Genomic DNA, 20278 nt, shown 5'->3' with positions numbered 1-20278 from the left:
CTTACATCCAAGTCAGAGAGGAGCAAGGATATGGTGCAGGAATCATGTTGGGATGAGTAGTGAGCATGGCCAAATGGGTACGTTTACTTTTACTAAGGGGGAATGCATCCATTAATGCTACTTTCACATTGATAAATTGTGTTGCACTGGACTAATAAAACGCATCACGACTGCGGCGGAATACATTGGAATAATGCAAGGCATGCTGACAGTACCAGACAACATGTTTGTATGCAGTTGCAGTGGAGCATACTTTTTATATACTGTATGCATTGCATCACGGGTGTAACGAATAATGCAACCTTTCCCTATACTGTGCCTCGATCCTGCTTTCGCAGGGTATGCAACACAATGCTACTGTCAGTAATTATGCACTTACCAGCTCAATCGCTGTTTCTTCCGCTGGCAGCGCATCTGGGACTTCCGGTGCGGCTGATCGCAATGACAGAAATGGCGTCAGCGGCGTTCATGCGGAGATCCGGCCGCATGATTCTATGGCTGGCAATGAGGGTGGACGCATGCACTGGCAGCGTCGCTCCTCTTATGCTCTAAGGAAGCGTGTCAGCTGATCTCCTGTCAGCTGACACACTGGGCTCCACCTCCGGTTCCTGATTGGCCAAGCGGCTTGGGGGTGTGGTCACCTGCTTACCCGGGCTATTTAAGATCTGTTCTGACACTTGCTCACTGTCTGCTCTAGCTAACACTTAGCAGTGAAGGCTTTCGACCTTAGTCAGATCCTTGTGTGCTTGGAACTGGCAGGACCCCAAGAATTTCACACTAGCTTAGGAAAAATATATTATTATTGTTGATTGTTATACTGTGTTTGACCTTTGCCTGTTTCTCTGACTACTCTTTGCCTTACAATTTTGTACCTCTGCCAATCTGATCTGTTGCCGACCTCTGCCTGAATATACTCACATTGCTCTTGCCTACTGATTCTGTACCTCTGCCAATCTGATCTGTTGCCGACCTCTGCCTGTATACTCACATTGTTATTGCCTGCCGATTTTGTACCTTATATGTCAGATCTGTTACCGACCCTGCCTGTTGACCATTCTTGATATCTGTATCAGTGACAGTATCGCCTACTACTGTCACTGTTTGCTAGACATCTCCCCTGTTGGGATTGTCTGATACTTGTCTGTCTGCTAGTGCACTCATACACTAGCAGATCATTACATTAGAGCAGACCACACAATATGGAAGAGCTCTGCAAACAAATGCAAGCTCTCACGCTGGCGGTTGGTAACGTAAGCAGTACTGTAACCAACCAACAGCAAAAGCTGGACTGTTTGTCCCAGGCTGTTTGCGGACTGCAGCCGCAACAGCAAGTTCAAACTGCTCTACCAGTTCACATGGTATCTGAGCCCAAGATTCCATTGCCAGAGAAATGTTGTGGACATAGAAGTGATTTTTGCAACTTCAGGAATCGCTGTCAGTCCTATTTCAAAGTCAGACCCATTTCTTCTGGCAGTGAACAGCAGAGGGTCACCCTTGTAAAAAAACTACAGGGTGATTCCCAAACTTGGGCTTATGACCTACCACCTAACCATGAGGCTTTAAAATCTGTTAGTAATTTCTTTGACGCCATGGTGATCATATATGACGATCCTGATACAGCTGCTACTGCTGTACGTAAGATCCGTAACCTCCGTCAGGGTCATCGCTCTGCGGAGGATTACGCGGCAGAATTTCGAAAGTGAGCTAGCTCCTCTAGGTGGGAAAACTTTGCTTTGTTGGATCAATTTATGTTAGGATTATCTGATAGAGTGTCAGAAGCCTTGATCAGTCATCCCGAGCCTCGCACACTGGAGGAAGCCATCGCTTTGGCCATTAAAGTTGACCAAAGAATCCGGTATCACCACCAGTGCCGGTCTCGGTCACTTTTACGTTCCTCAGTGTCACCTTCCAGCTCTGTTTCCTCTTCAAACGAACCCATGCAGTTGAGCCACACCAAGTTGTCTGATCTTGAGAAACAGAGAAGGAGATTGAAGGGTAAAAAGGGCATGTGGTGGTTGCGGGGGAAAAGGGCATGTGGTACAAAATTGTGTTAGAAAGTCGGGAAAACTCCTCCGCCTAGGTTCTGTCAGGGATGTACCCCTAGGCGATTCTCAATCACCCCAAAATTTAGATAAATTGCTGCTACCTATTAAGGTATTCGTGAAGGATTGTGAGTACGCTTCTCAAGCCTTCATCGACTCAGGAGCAGCAGGAAATTTTATTGATGCCAGGTTAGTAGAGGAATGGGGAATTCCTTTGATACCCATGGAGTAAAAACTCTACGTAACTGGTATCGATGATTCTCCCCTGCAGTATCATCAACCCCTTTCTCAAACAACCTCTCTTTCATGTCAGATAGGGTTGTTCCATGTGGAGGAGATGCAATTTTATGTCTTGAAAATGGCATCATGCTCCATAGTCCTGGGTCTTCCCTGGTTGCAGAAATATTCTACTCCGATTGACTGGAGCACCGGGCAACTCACCTCCTGGTCTCCCTTTTGTTTGGAGAATTGTTTACGAAACCTACCAGTACACATTCTTTGTCTGGCTGTAGAGGGGGTTCCTAAACAGCATTTTTCTGATGCATTTTGCCCCCAATCAGCAGACAAATTGCCTCCACATCGCTCCTTTGACTGTCCCATAGATTTGCGTCCAGGTACTATGCCTCCTAGAGGACATATCTACTCCCTATCTGGTCCTGAAAAGAAAGCTATGAAGGATTACATCAAGGAAAACTTGGAAAAAGGTTTTATCCACGCTTCTAGTTCTCTGGCCGGAGCAGGATTCTTCTTTGTCCAAAAGAAAGATGGAGGTCTTAGACCATGCATTGACTATAGGGGTCTAAACAGTATCACTGTCAAAAACAAGTACCCTTTGCCCCTCATTGAGGATTTGTTCTCACAAGTCACTTGGGCACAGATATTTTCCAAGTTGGATCACAGAGGGGCTTATAACCTAATCAGGATCAGACAGGGGGATGAATGTAAGACCGTTTTCAATACACAAGATGGTCACTACGAGTACCTGGTGATGCCTTTTGGATTATGTAATGCACCTGCGGTCTTTCAGGAATTTGTGAACGAGATTTTTAGAGATGTACTAGGTAGATTTGTTATCGTATATTTAGATGACATTCTATTTTTTTCTAAAAATATTGAGGCACATCGTCAACATGTGAAGTTTGTACTGCAAAAATTGAGAGAGAACTCACTCTATGCTAAAATTGAAAAATGTGTGTTCGAAGTCAGAGAGATTCCATTTCCGGGGTACATTATCTCAGATTCCGGGTTGTCCATGGACCGAAAGAAAGTTGACGCTGTCTTGGAATGGCCTCAACTTCTTGGGCTGAAACCATTACAAAGGTTCATTGGGTTTGCGAACTACTATCGTAAATTTATTCGCAACTTCTCCACTATAATTGCCCCATTGACAAATATAACCAAGAAAGGAGCCGATCCCTCTCACTGGTCAGTTGAGGCTTCCCAGGCTTTCCAGTCACTCAAAAAAGCATTTTGTTCTGCCCCCGTCCTCATGCATGCCAATGTCCTCCGACCATTTATTGTTGAAGTTGACGCGTCAGAGATAGGAGAAGGTGCTGTCCTGTCTAAGTACTCCGGTCAACCAGGATGCTTGCACGATTGTGCATTCTTTTCACGGAAGTTCAGTTCGGCAGAGAGAAATTACGACATTGGCAATAGAGAGTTGCTGGCAGTTAAGATGGCTTTTGAGGAATGGAGGCATTGGCTGGAGGGGGCAGAACATACCATTATGGTATACACAGATCACAAAAATCTGGAATACATAGACGGAGCTAAAAGACTGAACCCCAGGCAGGCACGCTGGGCTGTGTTTTTTTCCCGCTTCCGGTTTATCATAATATATAAGCCTGGGAGCAAGAACATCAAAGCCGATGCGTTATCTAGATGTTTTGATCCTATAGAGTCTGTACCTACCGCTCCTTCTAACATTCTTCCTGAGCATATTGTTATTTCAGCAACTGAGTTATCAGTTGATCTGTCGGAATCGTTGGCCCAGTTTCAGGCAGAGGCCCCGTCAGGGAAACCCTCTGAACGACTGTTTGTCCCGTTACACTTACGGTTATCTGTACTTCAGTAATACCATTGCAATAAAGTGGCAGGTCATCCAGGTGTGACCAGAACATTGGATTTACTCCAACAACATTTCTGGTGGCCCTCATTAAAGTTGATTGTAAGGAATTTGTGTCAGCTTGCACTGTCTGTGCTAGAAGTAAAGCGGCCAGGAATGCCCCTGCTGGTACGCTTCAACCATTGCCAATTCCCAGTTCTCCCTGGAGGCATATTTCTATGGACTTTATTGTAGATCTCCCTGCGTCCCAGGGAAAGACTGTCATCTGGGTGGTGGTAGACCGGTTCAGCAAAATGGCACATTTCATACCGCTTGAAAAATTACCGAGTTATTTGTTGAAAATATCTTTCGGTTACATGGCATTCCCGAAAATATCGTATCAGTCAGAGGGGTACAGTTTGTATCACAATTCTGGAAAAACTTCTGTGCTCATATGGGTATGTCTTTGTCCTTCTCCTCTGGGTTCCACCCTCAGACTAATGGCCAGACGGAAAGAATTAATCAGTCTTTAGAGCAGTTTCTGAGGTGTTATGTTTCTGAATCCCAGGAGGATTGGGTACAGTTTTTGCCATTTGCGGAATTTGCACAGAATAATTTATTGAATGCCTCATCAAAATGTTCTCCTTTTCAAGTAGTTTTTGGGAAATCGCCCAAATTCTCTTTTGTCCCCTCTGCTTCCTCTTCCTTCCCAGTTCTGCAGGACTGGGTGGTCAGGATGGTCAGGATGTTCTCTCCTGGGGATCGTGTATGTGTTTCCACAAAAAATATTGCCTTGCGCCAACCTTCAGCCAAACTTGGTATTAAATTTATTGGTCCCTACATTATTTCTGAAAAGATTAATGAAGTAACCTATAAGGTGTCCCTGCCAGCTTTCATGAAAGGGAGCAAATCTTTTCATGTGCTTTTTTTGAAATCTGCCACCAATGCTGATAATGATTCCACTCCCCCCCTCCCGTGATTATTGATGGCGAACCTGAATTTGAAGTGGAGAAAATTTTGAATTCCGGGAAGATAAGGAATTCCATACAGTATTTAGTACATTGGAAGGGTTACGGCCCAGAGGAAAGATCTTGGATTCCGGCTCATAGACTTCATGCAGATGCGTTGGTCTCTGAATTTCATAAATCTCACCCAGATAGAACAGTTCTGGCGTGTTCAGAGTCCACGTGTCAGGGGGGGTAATGTCAGTAATTCTGCGCTTACCAGCTCAATCGCGGTTTCCTCTGCTGGCAGCGCATCTGGGACTTCCGGTGCGGCTGTTCGCATTGACAGGGATGGCGTCAGTGGCGTTCATGCGGAGATTTGGCCGCATGATTCTATGACTGGCAATGAGGGTGGACGCCTGCACTGGCAGCGTCGCTTCTCTTATGCTCTAAGGAAGCGTGTCAGGTGATCTCCTGTCAGCTGACACACTGGGCTCCACCTCCGGTTCCTGATTGGCCAAGCAGCTTGGGGTGTGGTCACCTGCTTACCCGGGCTATTTAAGATCTGTTCTGACACTTGCTCACTGTCTGCTCTAGCTAACACTTCGCAGTGAAGGCTTCAGACTTTAGTCAGATGATATCCTTGTGTGCTTTGAACCGGCAGGACCCCGGGGATTTCACACTAGCTTAGGAAAAATATGTTATTATTGTTGATTGTTATACTGTGTTTGACCTTTGCCTGTTTCTCTGACTACTCTTTGCCTTACAATTTTGTACCTCTGCCAATCTGATCTGTTGCCGACCTCTGCCTGAATACTCACTTTGCTCTTGCCTACTGATTCTGTACCTCTGCCAATCTGATCTGTTCCCGACCTCTGCCTGTATACTCACATTGTTATTGCCTGCCGATTTTGTACCTTATATGTCAGATCTGTTACCGACCCTGCCTGTTGACCATTCTTAATATCTGTATCAGTGACAGTATCGCCTGCTACTGTCACTGTTTGCTAGACATCTCCCCTGTTGGGATTGTCTGATACTTGTCTGTCTGCTAGTGCCCTCATACACTAGCAGATCGTTACAGCTACATCATTATTATTATTTATTATTATTTATTGTATTTATATAGCGCCAACATATTACGCAGCGCTGCACAATAGATAAAAGGGGTAACATACAAGGTAGAACATACAGGAAACTCACAACAAAACAAGATCATGCAAATGATTTGATAATACAGTGTCATAGGTCAAAATAGAGATTGTTCTAGTCCACAAAAGGGGTGATTGTCAGTAAGATTGCATAATCAAGCTGGAAACACAAGGGAGGAGGGCCCTGCCAGAGGCTTACAATCTAAAGGGTGGGGGTGGAGACAATAGGTGCATCTGTTGAGAGGGTGTCTAACAGAACATATTATGGTGCTGGTGTAGGGGGGTATGCGAGCATGAAAGAGTGAGTCTTGAGAGCTTGTGTGAAGGTATTAAAGGTGGGGGCAAGTCTGGTGGCTGGAGGGAGTGAGTTCCAGAGAGTAGGGGCAGCCCTGGTGAGGTCCTGCAATCATGCATGTTTGTTTTTATTTGATGGAGTGGCTTGTGGGCTGTGCAGTTCAGATTCAAAGGCAGAGATTATCTAGTTAGATAGCAATAGTGTTCAGCAATACAAGTAAATCACAACAAAGATAATGTTACCTTAATGTGGTGCTTATTTCTGCTGAATTACTGGTGAATTCTGGTAAATTCATTTTTTCGCCCTTTGAAAGCTACCCTTAGAAAGCGAACCTATTTGTCGGCGAACCGACAAAAGAATGAGCTCTCAGATACACAGAGCTAATCAGGAAGGCCTGGTCAGCTGGCAGACAATATGCTAATTAATAGAGGTGGGCTTGTCTCCTGCAAGTTCAAACAGATCTGTATGTGATACAGGCTTTGATGGAAATTGCAGACCAGCCACCAGGAAGTAAAGTGTGAACAAACAATGCCAGAATTCAATAGTAATTACAATAATGTCTGTAATGTTACTCAGGTTCTTACACTATTACAGAGGAAGATCAAGAAAGCAAAAGTGATCAAATACAAAAGATGGAAATTATCAGACATACACAGGCAATGCAGGATGAGATTAAGCGTGTGGTTGCAGATTTCAGTGCAGTTCAGATTCAAAGATGGAAATGATCAGACATACACAGGCAATGCAGGATGAGATTAAGCGTGTGGTTGCAGATTTCAGTGCAGTTCAGATTCAAAGATGGAAATGATCAGACATACACAGGCAATGCAGGATGAGATTAAGCGTGTGGTTGCAGATTTCAGTGCAGTTCAGATTCAAAGATGGAAATGATCAGACATACACAGGCAATGCAGGATGAGATTAAGCGTGTGGTTGCAGATTTCAGTGCAGTTCAGATTCACAGATGGAAATGATCAGACATACCTGTTGAGAAAGGATGAAGATGATCAGGAAAAATCAGGGAAATTGCAGATCGGGTTGCAGATGCAAGTATTATGAGTCATAGATGAGTCAGTGGGTTAGGAGTCATAAATTGAATTCTGGTAAATTCATTTTTAAATTCATCATGAAACTAGCCTAATATTCTCAGGGCCAGTGCATATCAAAAAGCTCTAGCATATAATCGCAAACACTCAGCGCTTTTTGAAGTGATTTTTCTAGGCGATACTAGGCATGTGCCTAGCTATTTTCTAATCATGCCTAGCGATTCTTGGAGAGTTTTGGTGAAGCGTTTATTTTTTGTTACCGTAGAGCTATAACAGAACAGCTTCTGTAACAAAATCGCTTGGAAAATCGTTCTGATCTAACGCTTTTCAGAGCGATTTTTCACCTTCCTATACTTAACATATAGGCTGACTCGCCTCAGAAATCAGCAGAAGTGCTGCAGGACCTGCATTTGCGTTTGGGAGAAAATCACATCACTCTGGTGTGATCCATTCCATTCAAATCCATTATCCTAGGGCTTTTCAAAGCTCTGGCAATTTTAAAAGCGCTCAGAAGCGCTCGGTGTGCACCAGCCCTCATGTATTCTGCTATTAAAGTATTTTATCTCATAAACTGAATGTTATTACATTTAATTCATTTAAAATCATTATGTGCTTCATTCTAGTAAAACGTACCATCTAACCTATCACCATGAAGGTGCAGACCCGGTTAGTGCTTGCTGGAAGTAGCGGTGGGCTAGAAGGCCACTGTAGGCAGAGTAGAGGGAGAAGCATTGAATGCTAATTGGCAGAAGGAGGCCTAACCGCACTGCTCTCACCTCCTGGCTGCTGCTGACTGGGCCTCTGCCTGTGTGTCTTCTGTAGTTTCTCATCTCCCCAATAGATGGTGTCATAGCAATGAGACTATGAGAGTTCCTGGTGGTGCACTGTCTCCCAACGAGACCCGAGCTCCGTGTTGCTGACAGTGGGAGAGAGTGGCACAAGAGGCGGAAAAGGGGGAGATGAGAAACTACAAAAAAAGCAAAGGTGGGAGGCAGGTGGACAGCAGCTGCCACAAGCTGAGGGCAGCACAATTAGGCCTCATCTCGCTCTGCCAATTAGCATGCATTTGTCATGGAGGGGGTGGCACAAAGCCAACACAGCTGTCCCCCACACTGCTCTGCTCTGCTGTGCTTATGTCGGGGGAGGTGGCGGTGGGAGGAGGCGCTGAAAGGGGAGTTACAGTGACTTGTATATGACTCAAATATAAGCCGAGACCACCACTGTTGGTCCAAAAACTTGGCTTATACACAAGTATATACGGTAGTAGCGTCTTTTCATCACCAGCAGTTGCACTGTTTTAGGCAGGGGTCATACTTGAGGGAATCGCACATTGTTTACTTCGGATACAGAATCTCACCAGATGCAATAGCTCATGTTCATGCCCCTTTTACACTAGCAGGGTAAACCTGCGTTGCGGTACCCTATTTTGCCGCATAAGCAATGAAAGTCTATGGAGGTATCCGAGCTGATGCAAGGGCAACAGCGCAACTGCAATCAATGCTTAACACTCGGTAATTGGGGTAATGGTAGTCTATCGGTGATGCACGTAGAGTAAACAACGCAGCGCGGTGCTTCGGGGTGCACATGCGTGGACAACAGGAATCCCAGTGATGTACTTCCTGCCCAGCAGGGAGTGCGTCACTGAGCGGGGGGCGGCTCTATGCATATGACCCTGTCGGTGCACTCTGCTGCAGGGTCATATGTTTGTCATTTAAAAAAAAATAGATGTAAAACCGGCCTAAAGAAAACCTGTAATGAAAGAAGTGCCTCAAATAGGTAATTACTTAGATGGACGGAAGCCTCTGGATATTTCATTCTCTTTACTGTTCCAGGGGGGAGACTCCTGCAAGTCCCTCAACTAGTGATGTTGACGTAGCTGGGATGCAATGTGCAGGGGCAGGTCCCAGTTTTTTCCCCCAAGCATGAGCGGGGCTCTGTGCTACTGTGCAGGTGCCATCATGCTTGGTCTTGTATAGAGAAATCGCCCACTGACTTTTTCAACTAACCAAGTGTGAACTCTCCTTTACACTGTGCACTGATGGTCTCCTTATTAAAGCGGGATTGTCACCATTAAAATCAAGTGTCAACAGCAACTGGTCTGAGTGTATTAAGTGATAAAGATGCTAATCCAATCCTGCATTCAAAACTTTAAAAAAACTTTTTTTCTGCTGTTATGGTTTGGAGTTATTACATACCTTAGGATCACTGGCCCTTTAATAGCCATTGCCATTCAGTTGCATGCTGAGGGTTCTTTTTATCTAGAATATATTCCTCCTCTTCCCTTTATTTCCATGCCTAGCTGCCTAGCTGAAACACGATTCTCTGCTCATTTGTGTTTACAAGCAAGGCTGAGGTGACTCAACGATTGGAGGAGAAAAGAAAAAAAAGTTAAGGGAAGAAATGACATCAGTATTTAGCCTCAAACTGTGGGCAAAAGACATGGTTCCCACCAGGAACAGAATTCTCTTCATTTACTATATAAAATTCACTGCAAATAAAACGTGGACAGTACAATACATATGTTATGTAAGTAGATCAAGTATTGATCTACTTATATATGTTTTTTTCCCTGGCATAGTATGGCCAATCCTCCTGCTTTAAAGATATGTACTCTTGTGATCACAATGGCATGTGTGACAAGCAAATGTCTTTATATACTTGCACACATGTGCTTAATAGTGCCCTCGGTGTGCATATTAGTATGCACATTGGCCCTATTTATGGCTCTGCTATGACAATGCTTGAGGCATTCTGTTTACCAACTTCAAATTTCTTTCATTGAAAATGTCACGTATGAATATTTTATTTTGAAATGTAGACATAAATTCTGATGAGCCAGTAAGGCAAGGATAATTTAAAATGTGCTATTTATCTTCAAGTACTGTTCTTAGAAACTGGCAGAACATTACAGCAGACAGTTTAATTACTTTATAACAGCATAATTACTCAGATGTTGCAGTCTGTGTAAACAGAGGATTTATTTATAAAATCAATGCTTACAGAATTTCTATATAAAAGTCATGCACATAAAGCAAATTCACCTGTCATTTCATTATGGAGGCTGCCATATGTTTTCCTTTTAAACAATGCTGGTTGCTTGGCTGTCCTGCTGCTGATCCTCTGCCTCTAATTCATTTAACCATATACCCTGTGCAAGTATAAACAGATCAGAAGTTTCTGACTGAAGTATGACTACCTTAGCTGCATGCTTGTATCAGGTGTGTGATTCAGACACTACTGCAGCCAAAGAGATCAGCAGGATAGTTAGGCAACTGGCATTGTTTAAAAGGAAATACATATGGCAGCCTCCATATCCCCTCACTTTTGGTTCCCATTAATAGAAATGTGATGTGCATGCACATGAAAAAAGGAAGCTCATTATGGTAACATGCTTGTTAAAGCATATTATTCAGAAACACACTGAGGAAAGTGAATTGTATAACATGGTCTGTTACAATGCAGAGCTGTGAGCTTGCCCATACAATTATATATGCAGTGCGTTCTGGTGCAGCAACAGACATGATGTGAGTGCACCCCCTAAGGCTCCTTTCACACTATGTCCATTGCGTTGCGGACAATATAATCACATTGAAACTTGATGCAATTATATTTCAATGGGCTCTTTCACACTGGTGGTTTTGCAGTGCGGGGCGACTAGTCCCGGCAATACAATGCACTGCCAACAATGCGTTACCAGGCGACCTACACAAGGGTGCAAAGCAAGCATAAGTCTATGGATTGCATGCTGCATTGTATGTGTCGCATCACATTGAAAATGTGCGATGCGACTTTTCATCATCATTATGGTGCGATCTTATTTCTGTGGATGTGCACCGCAACAGATCTAGTGTGAAAGTAGCCGAAGGCTAGGTTCACAGTGTAGCGTAACAGCTGTATTTTAATGTGGCTTAGCACACTATAGTGCACTATCTATGCAAAGTTCCCAGTGCTGTAAGTGTGTTATAATGGCATGCTTCATCCTGCACTGCATGCAGTATGTTACCGCAAAACACTCACATTAACCGTGGAGCACACTTTTCATTGACTGGATGTTTAACCGTATGCGATGGAACGTCCGCATAATGTGCAGCACCGCTTTCATGTTGCCTTGTGTTCTTGCTGTCACAGGTAATGCAACACAATTCCCACTGTGAACCTAGCCTAAAGGAACTTAGGCACCTGTCTTAACCTATCAGCAACAAAACATTTAGGCCTTGTTCACATTATAGGCATTTTTGTAAACTTTTAAGAGCGGACGGTTTTTAAAAGCGCCCTGAAAGCGCTTGTGCAATAATTCTCTATGAGAGAGTTCATATCAGAGCAGTTAATTTGCGACCCGCTTTGAAAAGCGGTGCTTGGGCCATTTTTGAGGCGATTTGCCTCAATGGAAGGTATATGAAAAATGCAAAACGCTCACAAAATTGCTTTGGCAAGCGAATGCGTGTTTTTTGAAAAAAAATACATTGTATTTACTTTTCCCAGATCAAAAGACGGAAGCGCGCTGCAAAAGCGCTTACAAAAACGCCCACAAAAATTAGCAAACACGCAGAAAATCGTCAGAAAATGCTTTAAAAAAAACGCAAAAAAAAGCCCACCACGGACAGACATGCGAGCCGAACGCAATGTAAACAAGGCCTTAAAGGACCACTATCGCAAAAAAAAAAAGTAGACAGTTAAAATGTGACAGAACCGACAGGTTTTGGGTCAGTCCATCTCCTCATAGGGAATTCTCAGGGTTTTGAACAGCATTTCTTGAACAGCAGTTTGGCTGCCAAAATAGTAAGATACCAGCCAGCCTCCCTAATTTTACACTATTTTGTAATTTAGACTTTGCAATTGCCGTTCAGGAAACGCTGTTGAAAACAAAGAAAACCCTGAGAATCCACCATGAAGAGATGGACTGGCCCAAAACATGGTTCAGTCAGATTTCAGCTGTCTACTTTTTTTGCAATAGTGGTCCTTTAAAGTTAACATGTAGGGAAAAAACCTGCCCCTGGGGAGCTACTTTCCACGGGAGGAGGAAGCCTCTGGATCCTGTTGAAGCTTCCCCCATCCTCGCTAGATGGGATCCAGCGCTGGCTTCCCTTGGTCTGTGAGCCTTGCGCAGGCGCAGTAGCTGCTTGCAGCTCAGGCTCTGGTGGAAATAGCCGATCCCAGTCAAGTCTGCCCTGCCCCCTTCTGCAGTAGAGTGGACTCAATAAGGCTTGGCTAAGGCATTTTTTTTTTCACTGCAGGTGCTTTTTAAATATCTTTGTTTTTACTGGTTATATTGTTTGGTGCAGCGGTCTTCATGTAACTGAATTTGCAGTTCAGGTCAGCTGAACATTTCTGCCGCTGGTTTCCTATAAGGAAATCACAGCACACCTCCTACAGCTGTTTTAATCCATATGCTGTCAGATTGTCCCACAAAGGCTTTGCGATCACTTCTTCCTTTCAGCTAGATTTTGTTTAGCATCTGTGTTTCCTTGCCATGACAGTCACACGGGGCTTCATTGTGTCTTTCCAGAGATCAGCTGAGCAAAGCAGATATGGCAGGATCAGTGTGAAATGCTACTATGAGACGTCGGAGCAGAAACTATACGTGGAAGTTCTTCACGCCGCCGATCTTATCGCCCTTGATGCAAACGGTGAGGCTCAGGAGATTATTTACGCTGTGAAGTCTGTCGTCACTTTTTCTTATAATAAAATACATGTACGCAGGCTTCCCATCTCTGCCGTTTCTCTGTGATCACTATGGGATGAAGTTCAAGCTAAAATTGCAAGGAAAATTCTGATGGGATGAAAAATACTGCATTGACAGTTGACTTAGGCCCCTGCAGATGGGAGGCTGAACTGCCCGCTTGCTGAGCAGTTAAGTCGCCCACCTGCCGCCCGTGTAGTTTGGGTGTAGTTTACATGCAGCAGAAGTGCAGTGCAGTATTTATATATTAAAATCCATCTAGTGATTGTTTATTAGCTCTTGCTGCTTCTCAGCTCAGTGCACTTCAGTTTTGGGGATGGGGGTGAAGTTTAGAAAGTTGACAGATTACTATTAGCTCTTATACCACGTTGCATCTGATATTAACAAAAAAAAAGACAGTTTTGCAATGTTCTTACTCCTTGCCCTGAACATCCTTACAGTATCAAGCTTGTTCCAGAGGTTCTTACTATGAGCTAACCCAAGAATCAAATGATATCAGACAAATACATGGCATATATACGCCTGCTGAAATACAGTTGTTTGACATGGTATGACCTGCACACTGTCATGCCTATATCACCTAGGTGAATAGAAATCCTTGCTGTTAACACATCACTAGAACCACTTTTACTGTGATTGTATACTTGTTGAATTGATTTGCCTGCAGTTCCTGCTCCTGTGACTTTTGTGACTTTATAATTAACCTAGCTGTCTGGGGTACAATGGGCCTCATTCCCAAAGCTTTTGAGTTGAATTATCTCACCTTACATACAGTGGTGTGAAAAACTATTTGCCCCCTTCCTGATTTCTTATTCTTTTGCATGTTTGTCACGCTTAAATGTTTCTGCTCATCAAAAACCGTTAACTAGTAGTCAAAGATAACATAATTGAACACAAAATGCAGGTTTAAATGATGGTTTTTATTATTTAGTGAGAAAAAAAGCTCAAAACCTACATGGCCCTGTGTGAAAAAGAAATTGCCCCCTGAACCTAATAACTGGTTGGGCCACCCTTAGCAGCAATAACTGCAACCAAGCGTTTGCGATAACTTGCAACAAGTCTTTTACAGCGCTCTGGAGGAATTTTGGTCCACTCATCTTTGCAGAATTGTTGTAATTCAGCTTTATTTGAGGGTTTTCTAGCATGAACCGCCTTTTTAAGGTCATGCCACAACATCTCAATAGGATTCAGGTCAGGACTTTGACTAGGCCACTCCAAAGTCTTCATTTTATTTTTCTTCAGCCATTCAGAGGTGGATTTGCTGGTGTGTTTTGGGTCATTGTCCTGCTGCAGCACCCAAGATCGCTTCAGCTTGAGTTGACGAACAGATGGCCGGACATTCTCCTTCAGGATTTTTTGGTAGATAGTAGAATTCATGGTTCCATCTATCACAGCAAGCCTTCCAGGTCCTGAAGCAGCAAAACAACCCAGCCCAGACCATCACACTACCACCGCCATATTTTACTGTTGGTATGATGTTCTTTTGCTGAAATGCTGTGTTACTTCTACGCCAGATGTAACGGGACACGCACCATCCAAAAAGTTCAACTTTTGTCTCGTCGGTCCACAAGGTATTTTCCCAAAAGTCTTGGCAATCATTAAGATGTTTTTTTAGCAAAATTGAGACGAGCCTTAATGTTCTTTTTGCTTAAAAGTGGTTTGCGCCTTGGATATCTGCCATGCAGGCCATTTTTGCCCAGTCTCTTTCTTATGGTGGAGTCGTGAACACTGACCTTAATTGAGGCAAGTGAGGCCTGCAGTTCTTTAGATGTTGTCCTGGGGTCTTTTGTGGCCTCTCAGATGAGTTTTCTCTGCACTCTTGGGATAATTTTGGTCGGCCGGCCACTCCTGGGAAGGTTCATCACTGTTCCATGTTTTTGCCATTTGTGGATAATGGCTCTCACTGTGGTTCGCTGGAGTCCCAAAGCTTTAGAAATGGCTTTATAACCTTCACCAGACTGAAAGATCTCAATTACAGTACTTTTGTTCTCATTTGTTCCTGAATTTCTTTGGATCTTGGCATGATGTCTAGCTTTTGAGATGCTTTTGGTCTACTTCTCTGTGTCAGATAGCTCCTATTTAAGTGATTTCTTGATTGAAACAGGTGTGGCAGTAATCAGACCTGGGGGTGACTACAGAAATTGAACTCGGGTGTGATAAACCACAGTTAAGTTATTTTTTAACAAGGGGGGCAATCACTTTTTCACACAGGGCCATGTAGATTTGGAGTTTTTTTTCTCACTAAATAATAAAGACCAGCATTTAAAACTGCATTTTGTGTTCAATTATGTTATCTTTGACTAATAGTTAACGGTTTTTGATGAGTAGAAACATTTAAGTGTGACAAACATGCAAAAGAATAAGAAATCAGGAAGGGTGCAAATAGTTTTTCACACTACTGTATTAATTCACAATGTATCTCTCTTTAAATGAATTAACTCATGATTTATCTCTCCTTATCTAACTTAACTCATGATTTATTTCTCCTTATCTAACTTAACTCATCTCCTGGGGGTTATGCACAAAATCGGAATAATATTGCCATGCACAGACAGCTCACTGCAATATTACCCTTACTATCGGCAATGAGTACCACGAGTTACACTACTACACAACCCACGGTACTCAACTAGTGTGACCATTGGTGCCAAAATACGCACTACTAATGGTAACACTCATTAGCATAGCAATCATTGTGCTAGTCTAGTGCTGAGGGTCGTGCAAATACCTCCTGGAGTTTATCTTATGATTCTCAGTTCCTACAATAAAGGTAATATTGCTGCACGCTGTGTGTCAACTCCCTGGATAGTGTAATGGTTAAGGGCTTTGGCTCTGACACAGGCGACCAGGGTTCAAATCTTGGCTTTTACTGTTCAGTAAGCCAGCACCTATTTCAGTAGGAGACCTTGGGAAAGACTCCCTGACACTGCTACTGCCTATAGAGCCTGCCTAGTGGCTGAAGCTCTGGCGCTTTGAGTCTGTCAGGAGAAAAGCGCAATATAAATGCTCTGTGTCTTCTGTTTATCTCTCCTCATTAATTTTACTTATGCATTAGCTCTCCTTACAGTTAAAGTGTAAAATAAGGAAGCTTTGTGAAACAACCCCAAGGAGGCAATGGTGGATAATGGTGGATTTCTTTGCTTCTGTCTTCACAAAGGAAACAGCACGGTTGCAAATTACAGAGGCAGAAGAGTCTCAATCTTCTAACTGTAATATTAAATACTTAACGCAGGAAGTAGTGAAGGCAAGACTAAATAAATTAAAAATAGACAAGGCACCTGGCCCGGATGGCATGCATCCTCGTGTCCTAAGGGAATTAAGTTCAGTTATAGATAAACCCCTTTATCTTATCTTTTGTGATTCTCTTTCAACTGGCAATGTCCCAGTGGATTGGCGTACAGCCCACGTTTTTCCTATTATTTAAGAAGGGCAAAAATCTGATCCAGGAAATTATAGACCTGTAAGCTTAACATCAGTTGTATGCAAACTATTTGAGGGGTTACTAAGAGATACTATACATGACTATACATAGTAGAAAATAATCTTATTTCTCAGCATCAACATGGGTTTACTAAAGACAGGTCCTGTTTGACTAACATGCTCAGCTGTTATGAGGTAGTGAATGCTAATATGGATATTGGGAATGCTGTAGATGTGATATACTTGGACTTTTCAAAGGCCTTCGACACTGTTCCCCACAAAAGTCTGGTGCAAAAGTTGAGGATGCAAGGACTGGGGAAGAGTCTGTGTGCATGGATAGGGAACTGGCTAATGGACAGAAAACAAAGAGTTGTGGTCAATGGATCGTATTCAAAATGGGAGACTGTTAGCAGTGGGGTCCCACAAGGGTCTGTACTGGGTCCAGTGCTCTTCAATTTATTTATTAATGACCTAGTAGATGCAGTAGTGAGCAATGTTGCTATTTTTGCAGATGATACAAAATTGTGCAGAATCATCAACTCTCAGGAAGATAGTGTCATATTGCAACAGGATCTGGATAGGATGGCTATATGGGCACATAAATGGCAGATGAAATTCAATGTTGAAAAATGTAAAGTCTTGCATTTTGGTCGTACCAATGGTCTAGCACCATACAAAATAAATGGGATACAGTTGAGGACATCAAACTTGGAGAAGCACTTAAGAGTACTTATCGACAACAAGTTAAATAATCGTACTCAATGCCAAGCCGCTGCAGCTAAAGCTAACAAAATTTTGGGATGCATTAAAAGAGAAATAAAAACTCGAGATGCTAGCATAATATTGCCCCTGTTTAACTCTCTAGCAAGACCACATCTGGAATATGGAATTCAGTTCTGGGCACCACATTACAAAAAAGATATTGCAGTTTTAGAGCAGGTGCAGAGACGAGCAACAAAATTGATACGTGGGATGGAAGGTCTCGCTTACCAAGAAAGGTTAGATAAACTGGGTTTATTTACTCTAGAGAAAAGACGCCTTAGAGGAGATCTAATTAACATGTATAAATACATCAGAGGGCAATATAATAGCTTGGCGGATGAGCTTTTTGTCCCTAGGCCTTCTCAGAGGACTAGAGGACATGATCTGCGCATGGAGGAAAAACGTTTTAGCCATTTATTTAGGAAAGGGTTCTTTAGCGTAAGAGTGATTAAGATGTGGAATGCATTGCCACAGGAAGTCGCTATGGCAAACTCTATACCTGTATTTAAAGGGGGCTTAGATGCTTTCCTTGCGTTGAAACACATCCATGGCTACAATTACTAGGTAATGCCTAATGATGTTGATCCAGGGATTTTATCTGATTGCCATCTGGAGTTGGGAAGGAATTTTTCCCTTTTGGGGCTAATTGGACCATGCCTTGTAAGGGTTTTTTCGCCTTCCTCTGGATCAACAGGGATATGTGAGGGATCAGGCTGGTGTTGTACTTTATACTGGTTGAACTCGATGGACGTGTGTCTTTTTTCAACCAAAATAACTATATGTAACTATGTAACCGTAACTATTTTAGGTGAAAGTTTCCCCACTCGGCACAAAAAAAACAGTATCTAGTTGCTATCTCTGTTCCTGTTGGGGAGATGTGCCCACTTACTGTTAGGGCAGATCCAAAGGGTTATTTTAAATTTTAGGTTTCCAACAGCTGTTAAAACCTCAACACAGTTCTGTTTTCTTCTCACACTTTCTAAAGCTAAAGTATGTGTCCTGATTTTGTGCTCTGTCACATTTAAAGAGGAACTCCAGTGAAAATAATGTAATAAAAAAAAGTGCTTCATTTTTACAATAATTATGTATAAATGATTTAGTCAGTGTTTGCCCATTGTAAAATATTTTAAATCCCTGATTTATGTTCTGACATTTATCTCATGGTGACATTTTTACTGCTGGCAGGTGATGTAGCTGCTGCTTGCTGTTTTGACAGTTGGAAACAGCTGTAAACAGCTATTTCCCACAACAGGGTTCACAGACAGGAAACTGCCAAGAGTAGGTACTCAGAATTTCTTTGTGGGAGGGGTTTCACCACAATATCAGCCATACAGCGCCCCCTGATGGTCTGCTTGTGAAAAGGAATAGATTTCTCATGTAAAAGGGGGTATCAGCTACTGATTGGGATAAAGTTCAATTCTTGGTCGTAGTTTCTCTTTAAATTAAAAATGTCTTGGTAGTAGGTTGTTCTCTGACACATAGTGTAAAATAAAGGGAAGTGTGTTTTTTATAAATGACTTAGCAGAAAGTTTATGTACCGTGTTACCCAAACAAAAAAAATAACTTTATCAGTTAGCCATTGAAAGGTATTACTTTTACAAAACGTTGTTTGTTTTTTTTATATCTACTTTATAAATGGCTTGAAACTTGTAGAACCTTGGAGTTTTGATGTTTAAAATATGGGCATTAGCCTATAATTACCCTTCACAAACAGGCAGAAGTTGGGATTAGCAAAGGAAAGCTTGTGAGAGTTGATCATTTTAACCAACATAAATTTAAATTATGCTTGAATAAACCTTATCTGATCTAAACCCTCGTCTGGGTTGGTTCACCTGGAGAGGTAAGACTTTATTTTATCATATTTCACTCTGAGAGATTTATATTTTAGGTGCCTCCACCCCTCTACAATATAAATGTAAATTGTTCAGTGATTTGCTGTCGTCAACTTCCAGGTGTAGCTAAAAAGCGTGGTAGGGCATGTTTTGCTCATCATTAATGGTGATTAGTGTTTCTTTAAGGCCTGGAACCCACTAGAGCGCTTTTTCGAGTGTTTGGGGAGCACTTTAAATCGCTAGCAATTTCCCTAAACGCTCTGCCAATGTAAGTAAATGTAACAAATTACACAGTAGCGATTGCGATTAGCAAAATCGCAATCGCAGAACATGTAGCATTTTGGGAGCATTTAATGTAATACTTCAATACTTTAATGTAAAGTATTGAAGCGCTGGCAAATCGCTCATGAATTACTACACATAGCAATTGTGTGCCATTTTAAATTGCACTCTGTAAAAAAAATTACAATAAATTGGAACAATCAATCAGAGTTAAAATCGCTAATCACAAATTGCTATCACAATCGTTGGCAAAAAGCTTACACTTTTTAAAATCGCTACCAAAATTGCCAGAAAACGCTCATAAAATTGCTTACAAAATGCTAATTAAAACCGCTAGCAATTTTTGGTGGGTTCCAGGCCTAAAACAGTTATTAGCTTGATTTCCTGATCCTTGCTGCCCTTTATAGGCTGTGCATCAGCCAGGCCAATCCTTGCTCCGTGTTCACACAGCTCACACTCTCTTTTGCAGGCCTCAGTGACCCATTTGTCATTATTGAGCTTTGTCCCCATCACATCTTCCCTCTGGTGAAAAGTCAACGCACTCAAGTTAAAGCCAAAACTTTACATCCAGTGTTTGATGAACTGTTTTATTTGTGAGTACTTGGTTATACAGTTATTGTTTTATATACATTACATCAAAAATACATTGAAAAATAAGAATGCTGATATACTGTAAATGTTGGCTATTTTTTTTTTTTGGTACTAAAATTTTTTATTGAGGAATATCAAATGTAGCACAGTACAATAATGGATGTATAAGAACATACCCATAATAAACAT

The 20278-nt window shown here is 42.4% G+C and overlaps 1 protein-coding gene across 3 annotated transcripts in view; it reads left to right on the top strand.

Annotated features, from left to right (window-relative positions):
* Window positions 1-20278, top strand: part of BAIAP3 (BAI1 associated protein 3) — a 317725-nt gene that overhangs the window by 278751 nt on the left and 18696 nt on the right. For all 3 annotated transcript variants that reach the window (XM_068244533.1, XM_068244531.1, XM_068244534.1), the window contains 2 exons: window positions 13029-13149; window positions 19968-20091. In XM_068244533.1, coding sequence (XP_068100634.1) covers window positions 13029-13149; window positions 19968-20091 — 245 coding nt within the window. The remainder of the gene's footprint in view (window positions 1-13028; window positions 13150-19967; window positions 20092-20278) is intronic.

The sequence above is a fragment of the Hyperolius riggenbachi genome, chromosome 7, assembly GCF_040937935.1.
Source record: "Hyperolius riggenbachi isolate aHypRig1 chromosome 7, aHypRig1.pri, whole genome shotgun sequence".
Taxonomy (NCBI): domain Eukaryota; kingdom Metazoa; phylum Chordata; class Amphibia; order Anura; family Hyperoliidae; genus Hyperolius; species Hyperolius riggenbachi.
The sequence above is the reverse complement of the archived record's forward strand: the minus strand, read 5'-3'. Positions and strand labels throughout refer to the sequence as shown.